The 23255-nt window shown below is 32.6% G+C and overlaps 3 protein-coding genes across 6 annotated transcripts; 2 read left to right on the top strand and 1 right to left on the bottom strand.

Moving 5' to 3' along the window:
- The first annotated feature begins 6074 nt into the window (after nt 1–6074).
- On the top strand, nt 6075–14126 carry LOC105199264 (neuroligin-4, X-linked). 3 transcript variants are annotated; one of them, XM_026140687.2, is made up of 14 exons: nt 6075–6303; nt 7760–8628; nt 9202–9491; nt 9590–9719; nt 9793–9946; nt 10031–10208; nt 10288–10694; nt 10836–11026; nt 11101–11287; nt 11357–11462; nt 11539–11734; nt 11820–11935; nt 12131–12159; nt 12399–12489. In XM_026140687.2, the coding sequence occupies exons 2-14, from the start codon at nt 8368–8370 to the stop codon at nt 12431–12433; spliced, it is 2280 nt and encodes a 759-aa protein (XP_025996472.1). In that variant the 5' UTR covers nt 6075–6303; nt 7760–8367; the 3' UTR covers nt 12434–12489. The 3 variants fall into 3 exon arrangements, with proteins under 3 accessions (XP_025996472.1, XP_025996471.1, XP_011164573.1); XM_026140686.2 differs by lacking the exon at nt 12131–12159 and having other exon boundaries at nt 12399–14126; XM_011166271.3 differs by lacking the exon at nt 12131–12159 and having other exon boundaries at nt 11820–11945.
- Nucleotides 14127–14354: 228 nt separating this feature from the next.
- On the top strand, nt 14355–20043 carry LOC105199263 (NF-X1-type zinc finger protein NFXL1). Its single transcript, XM_011166268.3, has 5 exons — nt 14355–14637; nt 15109–15379; nt 16481–16593; nt 16680–18363; nt 18440–20043. Exons 2-5 carry the CDS (start codon nt 15116–15118, stop codon nt 18887–18889), a joined length of 2511 nt encoding a protein of 836 aa, XP_011164570.2. The 5' UTR covers nt 14355–14637; nt 15109–15115; the 3' UTR covers nt 18890–20043.
- A 3-nt stretch (nt 20044–20046) lies between these two features.
- Nucleotides 20047–22859, bottom strand: LOC105199262. Of its 2 annotated transcripts, XM_026140696.2 has the most exons (6): nt 22501–22854; nt 22080–22340; nt 21818–21997; nt 21072–21248; nt 20716–20994; nt 20047–20231 (listed from the first exon to the last, which is right to left on the bottom strand). In XM_026140696.2, exons 1-6 carry the CDS (start codon nt 22569–22571, stop codon nt 20186–20188), a joined length of 1014 nt encoding a protein of 337 aa, XP_025996481.1. In that variant the 5' UTR covers nt 22572–22854; the 3' UTR covers nt 20047–20185. The 2 variants fall into 2 exon arrangements, with proteins under 2 accessions (XP_025996481.1, XP_025996482.1); XM_026140697.2 differs by lacking the exon at nt 21818–21997 and having other exon boundaries at nt 22501–22859.
- Nucleotides 22860–23255: the final 396 nt, after the last annotated feature.

Here is a 23255-nt window from a genome sequence, read left to right as displayed (position 1 = left end):
GCAATATACAAAGAACTAGTTTTCTACATGAAAGAAACAATATTTTACAGCTGAATAAAATTAGCGATTATGACTAATAATATTTGTTAAAATAACATAGTAAATTTATTAATACTGCAAGACAATTTTCTACAAAAATCAATCGAATATACGGATTAAAATTTTTAACAAAACGTACTAGCAAAGATGGCATACACTTTTGTTGCTGCACTAAAAAAAATTTTTGCTGCTATAATTGGAGAAACGTTACGTTTTTATTGTAATTTTTATTGTAGTAAATAATTAATTGCTATAACAATTCATTTATTACTTTCAGCCATAATTTTTTTGTTGAACTATCAAATCTCCTTAATTATGTGTTAAACTTGCATATAGCTAAGCCTATAGCTTTGCTGAATCACTCAATCTATTTTTTCCCATGTGGCAGAATGATAACTTAATCATATATTTTTATAGAATTAATAAAGTCTACTTTTTTCGTAGTTCGTATAGATTACAAAATTTTTTTATCTCAATATCGTTAATGAGTGACAGAAAAAGAAAACACAACGATAATAAAACAAGCTCTTACGGCACAGAATATTGCATAATATCTCTACAATATTGCTGCAATGTTGGAATGTTGCTACAATATTGTTGAAATATTCTGCACACAATATTCTGTGCTGTAGGGAAAGTTATCAAATGATGTAGTCTGTTTTTTAAACTTTGATTTAAAGTAGATATAATTATTGATTAATTCCACATGCAGATTATACACTTTAAAATTAAGTTCAAGCAGTAGCGATGAGATGCAGCAATGATGTGGGTATATCGGTTTATTTTTTCTTTCTAATTATGAAGCGAGAGCTATAAGTATATACTTTTATCTTTCCCATGATAGCGACGTTTTCGGGATGTCACAAAATGTTCAATGACGAGCAAAGGAAAATGGGTGTTGTAAATGAAAACTATTAGAAGTAGCATCACGCGTATTACCTTTAGTTGAGGTACTTGAACTTAAACGCACGCATCATTAGCCGCGCGTCGACATGGAGTCGCGTCTGCGAGTGATAAAAATAAGCTAAATAAATAAAGTGCCGCGCATGTGCTTGGGGCGCAGTGGTGGGTCTTATTCCCACGAGTTCAAAGAGCATCCGTAATGTCCACGTTCCCACAAAAAAGGGATGTACGCGCGACGGGGCATGAACAGCGAGCATAATGGCGTACATTTAGATCAACTTCGTGGACGAATGTCGGACGTGGACGGTCACTTGAGAATCGCGATTATATACGAACGTGCACTCCCGCGACATTTTTCGTGGATGCTCAGGTATATAATTTTGCGAAAGTCAGAGATGATTCGCTCAATTGACAAAAAGGCAAACTCGACGCCCGTGTCCGTGTTGAAGAGTAAACGAACTGGTTTATAGGTGAAAATGCAAATTCTTACGGGTTTGTATCAATGTAATGATAATAAAGAGGGCAGAATATGCGAAATGGTTTGACAGAAAGCTATCCGATTTGCCAATTTTAGGCGACGTATAACGTCTTCATGAACTATTCTCAAACTATAAGAATTCTCTTTTGAAAACTCTTTTTTCTAAATTATTTTAAGAGTGGATTTTTTTGCTTTATGTTAAAATACAACCATAAATAATCTTATTAAAAGAGTTAAATATTTTTAATTGACATAATTATGCAAGAAACAACTTACAAAATTATAATTTTTTAATTATTATAATAGGTAGTTAGCACATTTATCTATAAAACAAAAAATCCAAACCCAATATGTATGTACCTAAAATTAATAAAAAAACAATTTTTATTTTTTATTAGTTACGTAATGACTTTTTATTTAATTTACACATTAAATTTAAACGTTTTGGTACATTGAGTGGCAACGTTTTGATAAGTAAATAAGATCGAAATCACGTAATATTATTTTACTAGGTTTCCCAACAAGTTTTAAAAATATTTGCAAGATTTAATTTAAATTTGAAGGATTGTCCTTCTCAGTATTTATTTCCTTAAATTGTAGCAAAACCAATAAAATAATATGCGATATAATAATTATATATGTTGTATATATAATTATAATATCATAGTAAGAAAAGACATAACGCAAGTAATAGAAAATAAAAATTACGTTTTTTGATTATTAATTTTATTTCTGTATTTTATATTAAAAAAAAACATTATATAAAACATTACATTAAATAAAAACACTATATATTCTATAATAAAAAAACATTACATAAAACATTATATTGAATGTAAAATATTTATATTCAATATTTTCTTTTACTTTGTATTTTTTTTCCAGTTTTTATTTTATTTATTTAAATTACACTTCTATATTTAATATAGAACATTGTTTTGTTTTTAAATCTCTACTCTTGCATCACTCTTGCGATTTCTATAAAACAATTTGCTTAATTGTTATTATCTTATTTTACAACTTAGGCACAACTGACAAATTTTATCTCGTTCAGAAAACTACTTCGTCCAACTTGAAGGCTCTAAGAGAGGATAAGCCGCCGTAATTAAAGCCATTTAACTCTTCCTCGGCACTGTACTGACGTAGGAGCGAAGAGCCTGGAACGGTAATAAATTCACCAATTACTGTAAATTGAAGAACTTATGCGCGGGGGAGTAAAATGAGAGAAAGGGCATTCGCTCTGTATCGTTACTGGCTATCGGACGCTTTCCTCGTAATACGCGCCTTTAAATACCAATCGATACTTTTACGATTTATCTTACGGTTCATTGCATTTTAAAACCTGATAGGAATTTTATCACGATAATCAATTAGGTATCAATTTTTGAAATATTTTTCTGGAGCATAAAATAATTGATAAATCGAGCCAGCACGCAAATTAATTACGACAAAATATAACCAAAAGAAAGATCTCGCAGAAATAATGATCAATTGCATGTTTCCGATTACTCCGATTTTGCCGACTTGTTTTAAGCTGTGTTAATTAAAGCAATTAGTGCATTAATAAGATTAATACAGTACAAACACTGCACAAGTTTTAAGAATTTTATTTTTGCGACTTATAGTGCAATTAAGAGTCAGTTTTCCTTTTTCAATATTCCTATACAATTTTCTTGTGATAAAATATTCAGTATAAACTAAGATTTATAAATTCGATGCACAGTGCAGCCTTTCGATCATCTTTGAATTATTCATGTAATTCCCAATTATTACTAACTTATTACTGTATTCATCGATCGTTACAGAACGTTACAGAAAAGTACGGCATTTAAGAAAATACTTTCTCATAAGTGACCATCTCTTTCAAATTGATGGATTTTTCGCGTTGAAAGTTTCTCCATTAATAACTCTTTTGTAGAATTTAATGCTTAACTAGCTCTCTGTGAAAATAGATTCCATTATATAACTTAATTTATTGTTTAAAAGAATCGACCTAAATTTTTCGAACTCTGACAATATTTTATGTTACAATTAATAGTCTTTCAACTTTTACAATAAGTCTCTGATTTCGCGCTCCCTTATGTATATTTCACTAGTGGCACACACCACTCCACTGGCAAACGATTAATACTTAATTTAGCTGATAAAATCGTGAGTCATAAAGACACGCCGTTGCGGCATGTATGATTCATAGAAACGTTGCAGAAGCTTTTATTTTACATTTCGAAATAAAACGGAGAGAGATTAGCAATTTTATAAAAATCACTTGACAATTTTACGAGGTGAGTCTGGTCAAAGGATGCGACATCGACAAACACTCTAATGAACTCTATGGTAAATAAATTTATTCCAATCACGCGCATCCATCGCTGCTGATCAACATGGAGGGTCGTGAAGTTTGCGGCGTTACTAGGAAATTTCTCTTCGAATAAAAATACGAAGGTGAAGTCAAGTCTACAGTATCGAATAATGAATAATCACTCTATGAATAATCGAAAGGAACAGTTGCCCGTAAAAATAAATCCGCGAAGCATTTCCAAAGAATCAATTGCATTCATTAAAATACAGTTTTATTTTCACATAGAGATACAACGTTTTATGTAAATGACAAATTTTGTGAGCAATTATTGTCAATCATAATAGAAAAATTATATATTCTCGTGGCTTTCCCAGCTTACATAATCTTTTTATTTTTTTCCCTCACTTCTCCCTTAAAAATAAAAATGCATCGACATTAAAAATATGCTATAATTTATAATTACAAAAAATATTGTAATTTATAATTATCACAGTATTTTATTTTAAAATATCTAATATACTTGGCTTTATACTTTATCATGGATTCTAGATCTTGCTTGCCTAATTTAAAAATTTCATTTACAAATAAAAGATGAAATACCGTAGGAATGTTGAAAGTGTACGAGTGTATAAGTGATCGAACAGAAGAGACCTAAAAGATCGAATGTCGAAAGTAATTAAAAATTACAATATGAATGACATGCATCAAACAGTGATAGAAACTCACTGAAAAGATAACACTGTATTATATACAGTATGCTGCGTAAAAATTATATGTGATAGAATATTAAAAGTGAGCTTAAAAAACTTGAGAGTAAAATCTTATCTACATAAGAGAGCAAATGATTCTTTGTCAAAACTTTGAGGGTGAACATTCTGGCAAAAATTTCCGATAAAAAACGATAGAAAATTATTCACATTTGTAAATTCACGAATCAAAGTTTAGATTCAAAACTTGGAATTTTTTTCTATCGGATTCTTTTTTTTACCAGGGCAGATTGAATCTTGTCTGCAAATGCGAAAGGTAATAAAAAATATATTTCTGTTACGCGTGTTCATGACCAAATATGCGGCGTAGATGCGTGGTTTTGTCCAATGCGTGTATTTATCAATCTATTATTATAACAGTTTCGATATCTAATATCATAAAACTATTGTTGACGAATGCGGAGCTGCACGAGCCAACCGCTCAGCAGCGGAACACATCCGTTCACGCGACGGCATTCTTTTGCAAGGGCATGCATAGATTAAAATATGTGATGCAATGGAGAAGGACGGGAATTAAGCTAGGTCATCTGTTTCTCTATGATTTCCATTCATTTCCGTTACTTTTTGTACAGAAAAAAAAGCAGGAACAGCAAACAATTCTCTATAAATATATAGCTATCAATTCCTACATCTGCTTTATAAGCAAAATCTAATATCATAAGATCTAGTATGAATTTACTAAAAATATAATTTTTACGAGGTGGATCTCAAAATATCTTGAAGCCCTAAATGCGGCAAGTTTATTTGTATGTATTTGTACGTATAATGTAAATTTAATTCAAAGAAAATGATATTGATATTATAAAAGATCATGTTGTTTTATTCCATAAGAAATTTAATTTATTATGAGCACTGTCATGAGCACTACTATTAGCATTATTCATTAAGATAATATATCATTAAACATTATGATGTTAAATATTATACAATTATAACATAAAGATATTTTATATTATAATATAAAAAATATCTCGAGTAAAACATAATATGTAAAGTTATAAATAATTTATTTGTACTTTTATTCTTAAAAATTTTTTAAATATATTAAAACATAAAAATATTATTTTAGTACAAAGCCACGCCCATCTTGGCCTTTTAGTTAATTTGTTAAAAAAGTTAATTTATACATAAGTATAATTTTCAATTATTGCAATGATAATGCATCATTAAAGATCATAATGTTAAATATAATTTATCATACTATCAAAATATATAAAATTTTCAATCCTTTCTCTTTCTCTTTTTTTCTCTTCCTTAATTATTGCATTACTTAATTACTACATTATTGTATTACTATTATTAATTTTTTAATTGATTCATTTTAAGCGCTCTTTGTACATGGAGACTCCAAACGCAATTTTGTCCAAGAGCTAATTGCTACCCACCCTGTCCCTTCACTCGTCTGCACCCCTGTTTTTTCCGCGATCATGCACATCCGCTCGATCGTGCGTTTCGCAATGGGCCCCTGCTGTTGGGCGCGTGGGCGGCCCATTGCCGACCCATCACGGCGACATGCGTGCACGCGACGGCGTTATTACGAGCTCAGTGAGCTCCAGCCGCTACTCTTCGCCTATCTGTCGCAGTTGGCGAACAGCAGTATCTACGAACCGGCGACCAGCGGTAGATCTTCGCGGCGTCGTGCACGTAGTACTCGCATAGGCGATTCTAATCTCGGTTTTTTGCGTCAAGACAACGGGAAGGTGCGTTCGAGGGACGAGTCGATCAAAGTATCGACGCACGTCATCTGGCCCTTGCACAGGTGGTTAAACTGCTGGAAGCTGCGGTCTTCTTCGTTCAAACAGGAAGTTGTGTAGTCCGTAAGTCTTGTCTTCTGTAAAATTACGTCTCCGCACGCTGCCACATGTTCTCGCACACTTCTGTTATTAAATGCGCGCGCGATAACTTTTCATTCCACGTAATTTAAAGATACACAGAAAAAAATTTAGTATCAAATTAAAACAATCTTTGTTTCATATATAAGCAAGAATGTAAAATCTTATTGGAAGAATTTATAGCCTTAAACAGATATATAATTTGCTTACATGAAGAGAAAAATTTTCTTCATGTAAGCAAATTATGTTTGTTTAAATTTATAAATTCTTCCAAGAAGATTTTATATTCTTGCTTATATATGAAACAAAGATTGTTGATTTGATATTAGTTTTTCTGTGTAGTTAAGGATCTGTAGGTGAACACTTGCTGTTCGCTGATCCGATTTTCTGAAGAAGAAAATAAAATTGTATCGTGAACTGTGATAAAAAATAAATATAATTAAGTAGCATGTTAAAATAACATGATTTGGTATTGAAGATTGGTATTGAAGACAAAATTACTTCATTATACAGTGGAAGTTGAGGTGTTAATCCTGGTATTAAATAAAAGATGTTTTTTTAACTGTAACAATTGCAGTACGCAGTGATGTCCCTTATCGAATGGTAAAACTGCAATTTTTGAACTGTGATAAAATAATAGAGCGTATATTTCAATTAATTTGTATTTTACTTTAATTTTTATTTGAGAGATATAAGAAAAGAAGAATCGATAGATACCCAGGATATTTGGTCTTCAAAAAGTGCTGTAAAATAAGATAACGTTTAATTAAATGGTGATAGTACAAGAATTGTCTTATTTTTTATTTTAATAAAAAGAAGATACTGCTATATTCCGAACGTGACATTATTGAACGCTCATATATCGCTTATTTATTACAATAACGACATAATTAAAAAATTATAATGTTTTGTCTGCAAAGAAAAGAAAATTCTCACGAGAATTGAATACGTTGAGTAAAGAAGTAATGTATTTTTTTTTAATAATTAGTAAACTAAATAGTTACACCAAATCGCATTTAAAAATTTTATTTTATAAAATTTGTATGTATCAAGACATTTAAATTCAAAAAAGACTTTTCTAGTAAACTAACAAATGAGCGATATTGCTGTATTATAACTACAACTGTAATTTTTGAGCTATCTCTAAAGAAAAAAAAATTCTAATGAAAATTGAATAAGCTGACAATAAATGAAGAATTAATAACGCAAAACATAATATTTCACCTAAAAAAATTTTTTTTTTTTATTACGTCGTCGTAATAAACGAACGATTCGTATTTAGCCGCCTATTAAGATCCATCGTCATGGAAGGCGATGTAGCTTCAATGACGCCAGGTTACGATGACGAAGCTATATCGCGCTTTAATTTCCAGTTATTTAGCCCGCGACACATTGCCTTTCGCTTTCAAACTCCGTTTATCAATCCCACTCCCACCTTCAGGTCTCTCGCGGCACCAATCGTGACATTTCGCATTATCGACTGGTGGATGAGACGGTGAACGGGGAAAGAAGGGCATCGCGACAGCGCGCACGGCAAGCGAAGCCACCTGAAGTGCCTCGCGAGTCACCGCGGCGCGAGTGTGACCAGGGGGGACGATAGGGTGTTGGCCGGTCGTGCAGGGACGCCTCTCAGAACGAAAGTGAACAACGGAGCAACGTTTTGTAACGACGCCGTGACGACGCACCGAAACGCGAGTGCCCAGCTCACGAGAACTCGCGAGAGTCGCGAGAGTTCTCGCGTGTGTGATTGATGCGCACCTAACTTCAGCGATGATCCACCGACGCGCCCCGATTATCGCGGTGTGATTACCTCGATCTACGCCTCTGTTCAAGTGACAAGTAAATAAGTTCAGATAAGTTCGTCACGCGAAAGCACAAGGAACTTTCGTTTTCATCGGCGCCTCATTCGCCGCGTAGATCGTCGAGACGAGCGGTGCGTGAATCAGCGTGCGTCCTGCTACGCACGCGACTTCAGTGCAGGAGCAGCCACACCTGCGCGCCCGCGTGAGCTACTCTCGCGTGTGTCGCGTGCTCTCGCACGCGCGGAACATGGCCAACGCGCGTGGAGGACGCGCGTACGGCGTCGTCCGCTGTTGCCTGTACCTGCTGTTCACGAGCGTCGTCGCGCTCGCTCAGGACATATCGCCTGGCAGCCGTTATTACAATCGCGATGGCGTATATGTGCCACAAGACGCGGCCGGCTACAGAACCTACATCTACAAGGATAGACGATACGGCTATCAGCCTAGTTACCTGGAGCCCGGTTACAGAGGACCCACTAGAGCACCCGAGGATCGATTTCTTTATGGTGTAAGTAGGAAAATGCATGTTAAAGCAATCATAAATGACAATTGAAATGCTTTTTAGGACTCTATGGAAATACATTTTGCTTCTATCACACAGATTATATATATTTATTTTTAATTTAAACTCTAATTATTAAATATTAATATAAATATATATAAATTTAAACACATATAAATTTTTAGACATTTAAAAGCTATTAAACTCTTAATATTTTATTATAATTTAGATATTTAGATCATAAGAATAATTTTGTAAACATTTGTTAATTACATTATTTTCATCTTTGTTGCTTTTAAATTATATAAATTGTTAATTGAAATAACATACTTTCTTTAATTTATATTTTTTTTTATTATTGTGATTTTATTATTTATGATTTTGTTAATTATTTTTACTTTGTATTTCAAATCAATTGGAAGTTTATTAGAAATATAGAATATAAAAATGTTAAAAATATAAGAATTTTTTAAAAATAACTGACTTTTTAATTAAAAATTCACTTGTTAATTGTACTCTAAAATATATATAAGACTTGAATAAAAGTGTAGATTAAATAAACATATTATATTAAAACAGACTACGGAAAGGCTTCCATTGCCAGGAATATTAGGTGGTTGGCGCGATGATCTTCAAGGAAGAGAAAGACCAGATTCTAAAAATTTTAGAGATAGAGACATAATTGTAAATACAAATTATGGCCAAGTTCAAGGATTTAAAGTTCAACTCTATGATGATCCATATGCAAGGCACAGACCTTACACTATGGCAGTGGAAAGGGTCACAAAAACTGTTAATGTATTTTTGGGCATTCCTTACGCTATGCCACCTACCAGAGAAGGTCGTTTCAAACCTCCCAGACCTCACAGGTTAATAAAAAATCGTTTATAATATATTCTTTATTTTGTTTTTGATGCTCTAATTAATATTATGTTACATAAAACAAATAAATTTTGTTTTTATTTAGGGGATGGCAACTTTTACAAGCTGTGGATTGGGGACCTGCTTGTCCTCAACCTAGTGAATATACTGGTACTACAAAAGGTGTGCGAGACGTTGATGAAGACTGCTTGTATCTAAATATATTCTCACCTACTGTAAGTATGCTATATTTGAAGGTAAAATAAATGAATCAATTGACTAACAAGATTATGTACTTTGTATTTATAGATTGGCTATGGATTAGCAAATAGATATCCAGTGATGTTTTACATACATGGCGGTGAATTTAGTCATGGGGCGAGTAATTTGTTTCCAGCTCACATACTAGCTGCCTTCTACGACGTTGTAGTAGTGTCAATTAATTATCGCCTTGGAGCACTTGGTAAGTTTAGTAAAAAATATATGAATGGAAATATTATGGAGTATTGTGTATTTAACAAGAAATTAATTTTTCTCATATTTTTAGGTTTTCTAAGCACTGGAGATGAAAATAGTCCTGGGAACTATGGAATTCTTGATCAAGCTATGGCATTACGCTGGGTCCATGATAATATAATTAGCTTTAACGGAGATCCTGATTCTATAACACTCTTTGGGCCAGGTGCTGGAGCAGCAAGTGCAGGCTTATTAATGATTGCACCAAAGTAATTGAATTGGATACTTTTGTATATATTTTCTAAATCAATTGTATTATATTTACTCATTAAATGTTTTATCTTATAGAACTCGGCAAATGGTAGCCAAAGTTATAGCGCAATCAGGTTCAGCCTTAGCCGATTGGGCGGTGATAATAGATAAATATCGAGCACAAAATACCTCCCGAGTGTATGCAGAAATGCTCGGCTGTAGTATAGAGAGCAGTTGGAAATTGGTACAATGTCTAAAGGATGGACGTAGTTTCCTTGAATTAGGCAATTCTGAGTTAAAGCCACACGTTGGAATGTTTCCATGGGCACCTGTATTGGATAACAATTTTACGGTACCTCGAGATGATTGGTATGAAGATTGGAGAGCGACCGACTGGCGCTTCTTTACGGAAACGCCAGAACAGAGTATTAAAGCTCGCAAATATAGAAAAGATTTGGCTTACATGGCCGGCGTCACGACTCAGGAAGCAGCATTTATTATAAGTATGTCATCTATTGACTCGCTTATTTCTATTTAACTGTGTTTTTTTATGTACTTTTGTCTAGAATTTTGCTATTATTTATTTTATTCAGTTGTACATTGCAACATATTGATATTTACCTTTCATAATTTTTATTTTACAGGAAATAATGCTACACTAGCAAGGAATCAGTACATAATAACTCCTGAGGTATTTGATCAAAGGATTTGGGAATTGGTTCTTCAGTATAATTATACATTAAATCCTTTTGGAATTTATGAGGCGATAAAGTATATGTATACATATTGGCCAGATCCATTGAATGTCACGCACATACGTGATCAGTATATAAATGTAGGTAATTTATGAAAGTTTTGAACTAAATTTTGTATAAAATTATTGACTTTGATAATTATTAATATTTTCAGCTCTTATCAGACTTTCACTATGTTGCACCAAATGATAAAATAGCAAAATTATTGGTAGAGAGACACGTGCCGACATATCTTTATGTCTTAAATACCTCGATAGAAGCACTCCATTCGCCACAGTGGGCTAGAGTACCTCACGATACCGAACTTTTGTGGTTAACAGGAGCACCGTTTATGGACGTTGGTATGTTCTTTTACATATATCATTAATTGAAATTGCATAACGCCTACTAACAAGATATTATTAACACAGAATTTTTCCCGCAAAAATGGAGATTGAGTCGAGATATGTGGACTGATAATGATCGTAATATGAGTCATTTCTTCATGAAGGCATACTCTAATTTTGCAAAATATGGGTATGTATCTAGTAATGCTGATTTATTTATTTATATGATAAGGTAAATGCAGTGATTTGCATTAATTTCATTCTAGAAACCCAACACCTTCTCAAATCTTGGGACTGCACTTTGATCTTGCGCGTCATGGACAGTTACGATATCTCAATATCAATACAACGTTCAACAGCTCCATTGAAATAAATTATCGTCAAACCGAAAGTGCTTTCTGGTCCATGTATTTGCCAACTGTTATTGGTTATCTTGTCCCTACATATCCTCCCGTTACAGAAGTAAGATATTGTAATATATATAATATTTCATGTATTTTCATATATATTAAATTATATATTAATTATATTACAATTTTTATTATAGTACTGGTGGGAACCTAAAGAACCACTACAAATTGCATTTTGGTCAATGTCGGCGACGTGCCTGTTACTACTCGTACTTTCCGTGGTGTGCTGTATGCTTTGGCGTAATGCCAAAAGGTAAGAAAAGGTAAACAGAACCAAATCCATGTGACTACAGCTTACTTCGGTGGCACCTACTGTACCGAACGGTAGCGCATGCTAAAAACTGGTTCTGGACACAGTCATTGCGGGATATGGTTTCCTCTGTCTTACTTTTCACTCATTTCTGAATGATATAAATTGCTAATTAACTCTATTCCTGCTTACAATTAGCAAAACGAAGGCAGCTAGGACACGTGCAGGTATTTACATTGAATACTTCATGCACAATTTTGCACAATAAGCCTATCATATATTGGTGCTTTATTAATTGCACATATTTATTATTATATATAAATTACTGAAAAAATAGTCAAAAGAGAATCCAAACTAAATAATAAAATAAGTGAGATTAAATTATCAACTTATTATTTAAATTTTATATATTTTTTTGTTTTGTATATAGCATATACAATATTCTTCTGTATCATTTTCTCCACAGACAATCTGATCACTACTATAGCGGAGACATCCTGATGGTACGAGACGATGAGCCCTCCGAGGGAATCGAGAATTTAACACGCTCGTCTAAAGAAAATATATACGAATATCGCGACGTACCAGTAAAGGCCAGAATACCACGTCAAAACGAGGCGAGACTGCAAGAACGTTTAGCGAATAACAGAAAGTTTAGTTCTACACCTTCATTACGTAGCAATTCTAATGTCTCGTTGAAAGACATGAGATCAGAAGGCTTTGTTACGAGCTCGCCTAACGGTCAGCTTAAGATGGCAAAGACAATAAGTCAATCTTCACTGCCGAAAGCTAAAAGTAAAACACTTTTAGTACAGGGAGTACCACAAACAGCTGTTTAATACTTAAGTTACCATTATACAAAAAACATTGACACTCTTTTTATATTTATTTTTTTTTATCTAGGTATCTTTTTAAATATATTAATCGTGTTTTTTAAAGATGATCATTTGTTCTTAGAACATGCCATAAATTATTAAATTAAAATTTTAAAAAGACAATTTTATATATTACAATTTTAAAAAGAAAGTATAAAATAAGAAATCAAGTATACATGTACGGACAATAATTGAGACAATTATAAGATGATATACTCGTATTACTTAATATTTTTAGTCTAAATGATGAAAATTTTTATGTTATTGATTGTATTGAAATGTACTCTGAATTATTAAATTGCTAAAGTACATTTTTTAATATCAACGAGATATTTATACATATGAATGTGTATTCACAAATCAAACATTATTAGTCACATTTGTATTTTGATAGCCTAACCACACGACATTGCCATTTGCATGTAAGATTATTAAGTTAATAATTAAAGGGTTTTAAATTTTAATAACTTACTGTGTAAAATATTAGATTTTTTTATAAATTGTGAATATAATAATACAAATGGCTGCTTTGTGTATCCGTCCATAAGAACATAATTGTTATATAAATGAAATAAACATTTATTTATATATATTATGTATATATATTATATATGAGAATATCAGATTTCATATTGCTCTACAAAACTGACACTTTTATAAAACATAAGATCCAATTGTGTAAGATATAGTTCATCTATAGAAAAAAAGTGCAAACGCAAAATAAGAGACGTTTATTTCCAGATTTAGGTAATTTACCTTTTTCAAAATGATTATAATATACACATGTAATTACATTATATATATATGTTTTTGAATGTTTAATATATTCATTAGATAAAGTACGTAGCGTGCTTAGCGATTATAAGCAGGTTTCAAATACAACATTCCGTTGTTCACTGCAATTTATTATATATTAAAACTTTTGTTTGTATACAATTAGATATAGACTAACAATAAGTGCCTCTCGCTACAAATTTCAAATTATGTTAAACACACAAATTTACTTCACGTTGCAAATATATGTATATGTATACATTAAATATATCCGCATAACGAGTTTAGCTATAGCATTAACGATCTCATTGCTAATGAAGTTGTAATGTAAATGTAAGTCTGACACTTCTGAGATTAATGTTACACGCACATTCGCAGTAACTTTCGGCGATGTGTTATTTACAAATTGTGCAAATGCAATTTATCAGGTGTAAAGAAAGTGATTTGTAAGCATATAAGAATTAGTGCCTTAAGATTTTATAAACTATTCAATAATTTCATTTGTATATGTTATGAAGTTATATTACAATATTTTGCACACACAATTGTTGTCATTTGTAAAACCACAAAGCTCCTAGAATTTTATTTCCTTTTCTCAATTAGTAATGTTTAAAAAAAATTTTTTTAATATTTATTTTAAGTATTCAAAAAACATTGTTGATTGGGTCATTGTGAATATTATAAAACTAAAAGTATAATATGTATATACAGTTGCTTTACTTAGAATCATAAAATCTCTTTTTAGAAAAGTTTAAAATATTTAAATAAAAATTTAAATTTTGAGTATTTAAAATTGTTGAAGTGATACGGTTGTAAAATAGACTTCCCGGTTCTTTTTTGAACCAACCGTCATGGCGCACTAATATGTGATGCACTCTATCCGGAAACAGCTGTCGAGTGCAAAGGCATTCCTGACGCCGAGTACATACATATACATGTATACGTAATAAAATTGTATTGAATTGTATGGTGCGGTCATAGAGATATCTCAAAGCTAATTTGATAGCTAGTGATCAAATATGATTAGCTAAAATTGACAGAAACCAAGAAACATCGGTAATTATAGACTAAGGCTAAATTACTCGTCAATTACTGTCTGCTGTTTACGGAAATTGTAGCAACTTGCCGGTTAAATACTAGTTTTCCAGCGAAACAATTCAATCAACTTTGTGATACAATAAAACAAAGCTAGTATATGACTGCATTTCTTTTAAAATTTTTAATAGAAATCGTGTAGGATTATAAGATAAATGCTTTGATATTCAATTAATTGTGATAAAGAAAAAACTTGTTTTCAGTATTGACTACTGCAAATAAGATACGAAGCATATGAATTATATATATATATATATATATATATATATATATGTGATAAATACATACATTTAAAAATTTTGTCATATTTGTCTTTTAAATAAAATTAATACAATTTAGATTAGAATAATGTGTATGTATGTTGCAGCATTAATCCATCTTTATAATTTATAGCTTTGGATTTATCACTAATTTATAATAATTAAATTTCAGTTTCAAGATGCAGAAATTTAAGAAAGCTCAAGCACAGAATAAACAGTCTATCGAAAGGCACTTAGAGGCTAATGCGTTATTGAATTCCTCCAGTGAGGAGGAGGATGACACAAATGAGGAAGATATCCAAGATGTAGTCGGCAAAGTATTGTCTGCTTATCAGGGACAGAGTACAGATGCGGAGAAAGTAATATCATATCTAGTGAATTCCTTTCAAAGTAGCAGTGCTGTTTGCTTGATATGTATATCAACTGTCAAGAAGATAGATCCAGTATGTATAGATAATATGATATACTAGAGAAAAGAAGGTGGTGAAGCATTTTTTTTTTAATAATAAATAATAAACTTAATAAATATTAACATGATAATTCTTATCACCAATTTGTTGGTCCTAGAGTTGTACCAATCACTATAAGTAGAAATTCATTGAATATATAAAATGACCATAATTTACAATTTTTTGAAGAGGGAAAAAAAGGATACATTTGTGAAATAGCGAGGAGTTGTGGAATACTAAGAACTAATGTCATAAAAGACATTTTTAATTATAAAAAATCACAAATTAATGATTCTTCATAGATCTTACTATAGTGTCATAAAACAAGGTTTTATAAAAACCTATAAAATACATTTTAATTGAAAAAAGAAATAATTTTTTTAAATAACTTCTTTGGCTTAAAAAATAACTTTAAAAAAAATTTCTTTACTGCTAGTAAGCATTATACAACGTTCATTATGAGGTTGTAAAGTCACAAAAATGGTTTTATATTCATAATGCAAATGGATCACAACCATCTCTCTCACTACATGGTAATTTTATATATCAAATTTATACACATTACCACACATATTAAATTCAATTACATTATTTGAAAATCAAGGTCTTCAAGTTAGACTAAAGTTAAAGATTAATATTTAACATACTTCTCAAAATTATGTAAAGAATACCTGTAAAAATCACTAATATTATAATGAAATAATTTTAAAATTGCTTTTAGAATTTAATGTGAATTTTATGAGATATTATGGTGTCTTACTACCTTATACGTATCTCACAACCCCTCGCCCTCCTGTCTTTCCTTTATACTTAATAATATATATTAATATTCAGCATGTTACCATGTTCACAAACATCTTGATTGCATTGTTAAATGCATTTTTAAATATTACATGCAAGATTAAACCATTCTATGCTTTCTTTTTTTCAATATAAGTATTGATATTTAAATAATATAAGATCTTTTTTAATTTTATAAATGCGACACTAATGTCTACATACATGCCATATTTTACTGATTTTATTATTTAAAACTTTTAATAATACTAAGTGATGAAAGCAGTTTATTATCATTTTTCTATCCTTTCTATATAGATATGGAACTGCGACAAATGCTATGCATTTCTACACATGTCGTGTATCCTACACTGGATCAACGACAGTTTGAGCTACAAACGGGCTAAAGGAATCGCACCGATCTGGGCATGGTATGCATTTATCATTACTTTAAAACAAAGTTTCGTGAGAAGCACGCCGAAATCTCTATTCACTAATAAAAATGTATATATTACAGTCCAAAATGCCGTATGGAGTACGACCAGGATCAGTTTCCAAAATCATACAAATGCTTCTGCAAAAAGACCGTAGATCCTCTATATACACCCTGGGTCATTCCACATTCTTGTGGCGAAACTTGTGGCAAGCTTCTGCAACCGGAGTGCGGTCACAAGTGTGTGCTGCTCTGCCATCCTGGTCCGTGTCCGCCGTGCGCCAAGATAGTATCGGCTAAATGTTACTGCAGTAAACTACCGGCACAACCGCGACGTTGCAACGCCAAAAACTGGAGCTGTGGTACTGTGTGCAACAAAAAATATGAGTCTTGTCTGCACACTTGTAACAGCCTATGTCATATTGGAGAATGTCCCCCTTGTGCGGAAATAGTATTACTGAAATGTCGTTGTAAGAGTAACGAGAAGATAGGGAAATGTCACGAGGGCACGTGGATCTGCGAGAAACCTTGCAACAAGAAATTCTCTTGCAACGTACACAGTTGCGAGAGTACTTGTCATTTACCCGGTGACTGCGGCAACTGTCCCCTGGAAAAAAATAGATGTTGTCCCTGTGGAAAGAAACGATATGAGATTTCTTGCAGGCGGCAGCAAGTGCCAACGTGTGGCGATACGTGTGGCAAATTGTTGGACTGCGGCTCACATTTCTGCAACATGAGATGCCATACCGATCGCTGCGGCCAGTGCCTGGAAGTCGTGACAAAGGTCTGCAGATGCGGCAGTTACAAGAAAGAGATCGCCTGCGCGAAAGAGTTCCACTGCAACAAGAAATGCGTACAGATGCGCTTGTGCGGTAGACATTTGTGCAACAAGAAATGCTGCGACTGTATATTGAAGAACACATCCAATCCCTGTGAGAAAACATGCGAGAATACACTCAACTGTCGCAAGCATAAATGCGCCGCGCCTTGCCACAGCGGTCCTTGTTACCCATGCAACAGAACGGACGTTATACAGTGTCGATGTGGCAGCAGCAAGATAACGGTACCGTGCGGTACCAGGAAGAGGATCAAACCACCGCCGTGTAACAAGTCCTGTAAGATTCCACCTATCTGCCACCACAGCAAGAGGGAAACGCATAAATGTCATCAGGGCCCGTGCCCGCCATGTAAGAAGATCTGTGGGCTGATACATAAGAGATGCGATCATTCTTGCCCGACCACTTGTCACACCAAAGTCTGGGTGAAGATCAGAGCGAACGGAGTAAAGGCGCAACCTATTGGACCCTGGGAAAAACCGAAAGACGTTATGGAATTAAAGACCTTACCATGTCCACCGTGCGAGGTTTCTGTACCCGTGACCTGTCTCGGTGATCACGAGACGCGCCTTTGGCCATGTTACATGTCGAAACCGAGTTCCTGCGGCAGACCTTGTGGCCAACAGTTACCGTGCAAGAATCACACTTGCGAGTTGATTTGTCACAAACTACAGATTTCTGACGATGAGTCTAGTAACGGTACTCCGTGCATGGATTGTGAGAAGGAATGCAATTTTGCACGACCACCAGGTTGTACGCACACGTGCCCACAACCTTGTCACCCGGCTCCATGTAAACCATGCAAGCAATTGGTGCGAGTCTCTTGCCATTGCGGTATCAGCACCCTTTATCGGCATTGCGTAAACTTGACGTCTGCAACAAGCAAGGAACGGGACGAGTTACTTAAATGCGGAAACCAATGCCCAAAAAATGTAACTATATTTATGTTCAATGAAATTCTTTCTTTTTTTTTAACGAAACAAAGTATAATCTGTTTCTTCATTTCAGTATCCGTGCGGCCACCGTTGCGTCAACGATTGTCACCCGGGAGAATGCAAAGGCGGAGAGGGATGCAGCAAGAAAGTCAGATTATGGTGTAAATGTAAACGTATTAAGAAGGACTTTCTTTGTTCATTTCTTCAAAAGGAGCAGATTATTGTAGACTGCGATAGCGTGTGCGAGTCGTTGAAAAATGAAAAAAAGGAGGCCCAGAAAGCTATGATAGCGAAGAAGCTGGAAGAAGAAGAACTGCGCAATCGAGAAGAGATTGAAAAATTCGAAAAGAAGTTTAGGCCACGACGAAAGAGAAAGGATAAGTACGAGAACTTAAAGCAGTCTCAAGGTAACACAAGAAATAAGTATCGCAGCGTGTGGATCTTGGCGTTCATTGTAAGCATTATAGGAATAGTAATAGTGTATGTGATCGCTCCTGACTTAAGTGTACTTGGGTTGAGTTGATTTCATAAGCTGAGCTCAAATTTGTGACCATTTACGATAATAACCATTATTGATAACTAAAAGATTTGTGATGTATCAACGCTTATGTGGATAATGCTATGATAAGAGCATGATTCTATTTATCTAATTTATATTGCTAATAGAAGTAATCGTTCAATATTGTAATACATACACGTTTTTTTTTCCTATATATATATATAAAATAAGTGATAAAGGGGTTGCGTATCTGAAATTGACTGCTAGTACTGAAAATGTAGTAAACTATAGCTTTTCGGTACTGACAGTGAATTTCAAAACGCAGTCAGACTTAGTAATCGGAGAAACTCTTATTTCCCGAGATTTGAAGTTTTAGTTTTGACGCTTTTATAATAATTTTATGATATATTAAAATAAAGTATATATAATAAAATCCAAAGTATTTTATAATTAGAATTATTTTAATGCAATACAAATTATATTTATAAAATGATTTAATATTAACCCTCAGCTGACTATATTTGATTAGATATTTTGCCACACATGAGTGTACGTCTCTCGACCATTTTCAATTGCGTACATCTTGGTACGTAATGCATAGAATATGAGCAATTTTTTTTTATTGATATGTCAGAAGGTCGAGAAAAAGACTAAATAGGTGCGAAAATCAAGAAGTTGAATATATTTGAAATATTCAGAAGAGAAGGAGCAAACGATTTATGAATGTTAAGCATTTTTGTAAACAACCCCGATATATGATACTCAGGTTTTTTTTATTTTTTTTTTAGTACTCGTGGGTGGGAGATAACGTGCCTTCCGTCAACCCTTCGTACGATATGGCACAGACTTTTTTATTCCTTTTGTGTATAATTTTCTCGAAACTTTTTAAATATCCAATCTTCTTGATGTAATGTACGACACACAGTGTCAGCTGAGGGTTAAATGTGTAACTTTTTAAATGTCGACAATTATGGAAATATATATTGCATAGAAACGTGAGGAACAGAATAAATATTAAATTAGGCTAATCAAAGTAAGAAACATGAAATTTTTGCATTTTGAGGACAATTTAAACAATTTAAGTTTGCAAATTTTGTAAAAGGCAGATATGATACACGTTTGTGAAATATCGAGAAAAAGATGCTCTTATAATAAAACTGACAGCAAATATAAAAGTAGAATTGTATAATAAATATCCTTGTATTTTTCCATAAGTCCTTTCTTCATTGTAATTACACTTGAGTTAATCTAAATTGTTTAATTCGAGAGAGTTCACATCTAAGTGTATTCCGTTTTATTCCCATCTCTATTTTCCTTGTTCTATAAAGCTTTAAGGTATTCTTGCTTCATTTCATCAGTATAACAGCTGAAAAGTATAACAAAGACTATAGAAACACTGTGATTATCATATTATAATAAAGGGCCTCTTTGATCGTTAACGTAAACGTTTTAAATGATAAAGAGAAAGCTTATAGTCTGTAATTATTGAATTCTTTGATGTTAACCCCATTTCAATCAATGGAGCCCTTTCCGATGATAATAACACATTAGAACAATATTTTACAATTTCTTTTCGTACATAACCCAAAGTTTCAATATATTACAAAAAAAAGACAGTAAGATAATTAAATATATTTAAAAAATTGTACGTGTGAATGGAATAAATGATGCAACTTTTATGAATTAAAGTAGTTGAATTTTTAATATCAAAACAAAACGTGCTAAATTAGACATAATAGGTATATGCATTTCATTTATATTGATACTTAGTATTTGTTAATGTCAATAATAAATATATAAAATATTATATATTTATTTTTTTAATATTTAAAAATTATTTATAAACTTACTTGTATAAGCGTTTGTCTAAATATCTATAAACCTTAAAAGATAGTAAGTTATTTCTTCTTAATTTCTTCAAAAGATTTTTAAATTTGTTTAGTTTAAGATAAAGCCTTCGACTTTTATTCAGTGAAAGTTTATGTTGCTTTTTTAATCCAGTAACATATTTTTGGAATCTCAACCACGCACTTTCATTTATGAAATCTGTTTTTCTTACAGTTCCTAAAATAGCATTTTGATATCGTTGTTTCTTTACTGGTTGTAAGGAGCTACAATCTTCAGTTTTTCTAAAAAGGAATAAAATAAGACTGTCAATATAATAATTTTTGCGAATGTTTTTAAATATATTTTTATTATCTTATACCTTTTATTGCTACTGTTTTCAGTTGAAATATCTATAGATGGAAGCATACTAGATTCATTCTCAGTAAATTCCAATTCCTTGCTTACTATGGTATTAGAAATTGTGGAAGGTTTTAATCTTTTCTTTATTAAATTAGGATTTTCATGGTTCTTGTAATCCTCCGATCCGAAATGTTTGCTACATATGTATGTATATTATGTGAAATCTGCTCTCTTTATTATTTCCAAAATTAGATAAGTTAATATATTTTTTAAACTAAATTAAATTAAAGTTGATGGCTTATAAAATTAATTTAGTTAATAGTTACATGAACAAAAAACCAGCTAGTTAAAAGTTATGTTAAGATTAAATTAAGTTAAATTAAAAGTCAATTATAAAAATATTATTCATAATAAATTGGAAATTTGTAAGTTTTTAAATTTAGATTATTTAAAACAATTATAATATACACCATCAAATAAATTTATTTTATTTGTAAATTAAGTTTATATAAAGTAACAAAGGAATTGTTTTTTATATGGAAGTAAATTTTCAACTTAGAAAAAAAATTAATAAATTGAAGTTTATATGTGTTTAAAAAATAACTATTAAATTAGAGTTAAATATTAAATCTTTTAAAATTGACCAAGTTAAGTTAAAAGTTATTAACTTTTCCACTTTATTATTTATTTTTAACTTTTTAACTAGTTAATACTCAACCCTGTGATTATTTTTATACATATTTTATAAAAAAACTCTTCTTATACCTTTTATTGCTGCTGTTTTTATTTGAAATGTCTGTGGGTGTTGGCAGATTACTAGATGAAGCATTCTCAATGGATTCTAATTTTTCATTTAATATAATATTAGGAAGTGCAGGGTATTTTAATATTTTCTTTAAATTGAGATCTTCCTGGTTCTCATGATTCTCTAGTTCGAGACGTTTGCTATATACATATATATGAAATTTCATTTATTTCATCTATATTATATATTATACATATTTTATATGAAATCTATTTTTCATACCTTTTATTGCTGCTGTTTTTGGTTGAAATGTCTGCAGATGTTGGCAGATTTCTGGATGAAGCATTCTCAATGAATTCTAATTCTTTGCTTAACATAATACTAGGAACTGCAGAAGGTTTTAATATTTTCTTTATTAAATTAGGATCCTCATAGTTTTTATAATCTTCTGGTTTAAAATGTTTGCTGCATACGTATGTGTTATAAACATTCTTCTTTATAGCTTCGCACCATTTTAATCTTAAACTTTCATTTTTCGGAAACCTAAAAAGTTCAATAAAAAATTAATAATTTTCTTATATCATCTAATGTATTTGTATACAAATAATATATATATATATATATATATATATATATATATATATATATATATATATATATTAACAATTTAATTTATATTTACAAAGTATTATATCACTTTTACCTATGAAACGTTGTATCAGAATCCTGGAAAGATCTCTGTTCAACTTTGCAGATACAACAGTATGCAACCATTTCTTGGTCATTTAATCTTTTACCTAAACACGTGGGTTTACGACATCCAACATCAAAGTATAAACATTATAATTATGATAAACCCAGTCTCCCTCCCCTTCTCTTGCTTAGCAAGGGTCTCAAGGCCTCGGAGCTATTTCGAAGAGCCAGGATAATGTCAGTCGCACACGTGACTTTTTTCTTACAAATAGCATTTTCGCAAATTATTGATAAAAAAATGTTTATGATGGAAAACAACTAGTTGCCTAAAGAGATACCAGCCGATGGTCGAGCGGAAGTGGCACTTGGGGTGCGCCGCGCGACGCTAGGGCGGCCGCGCGGTCGGTGCGAGACAGTCGATGATCCGCCGACGATCGCGACATTCGCGACACGGTGAACCTGCAGAACGCTACGCACGCAGTGGTGCCCGTTGGTGGTCGTGATTCATGTATTGTGGGTATCGTTCGTTGCTTGCGAATAGTGGCGGCGGATATTCCGTGCTGCAGTCAGCGACGGTGCAATTTGCGCAAACGACGAGTGTCCGCGTCGCCGTTCCGCCGTGCCCCACAATTATGTCACGAGGACGACCGCGCTCGCGCTCGTGCCTGCCTCATTGAGATCGGCGAGCCGATCCGCCACCGCGAATCGGGGCTCCCGTCGCGCGCCGTGACGAGAAAACGGAGCGATCGGGTCGCCTCGGCTTGT

The sequence above is a fragment of the Solenopsis invicta genome, chromosome 7 (genome assembly GCF_016802725.1).
Source record: "Solenopsis invicta isolate M01_SB chromosome 7, UNIL_Sinv_3.0, whole genome shotgun sequence".
Classification (NCBI taxonomy): Eukaryota; Metazoa; Arthropoda; class Insecta; order Hymenoptera; family Formicidae; genus Solenopsis; species Solenopsis invicta.
Note: the sequence above shows the minus strand (reverse complement) of the source record. Positions and strands in the feature narration are given on the sequence as shown.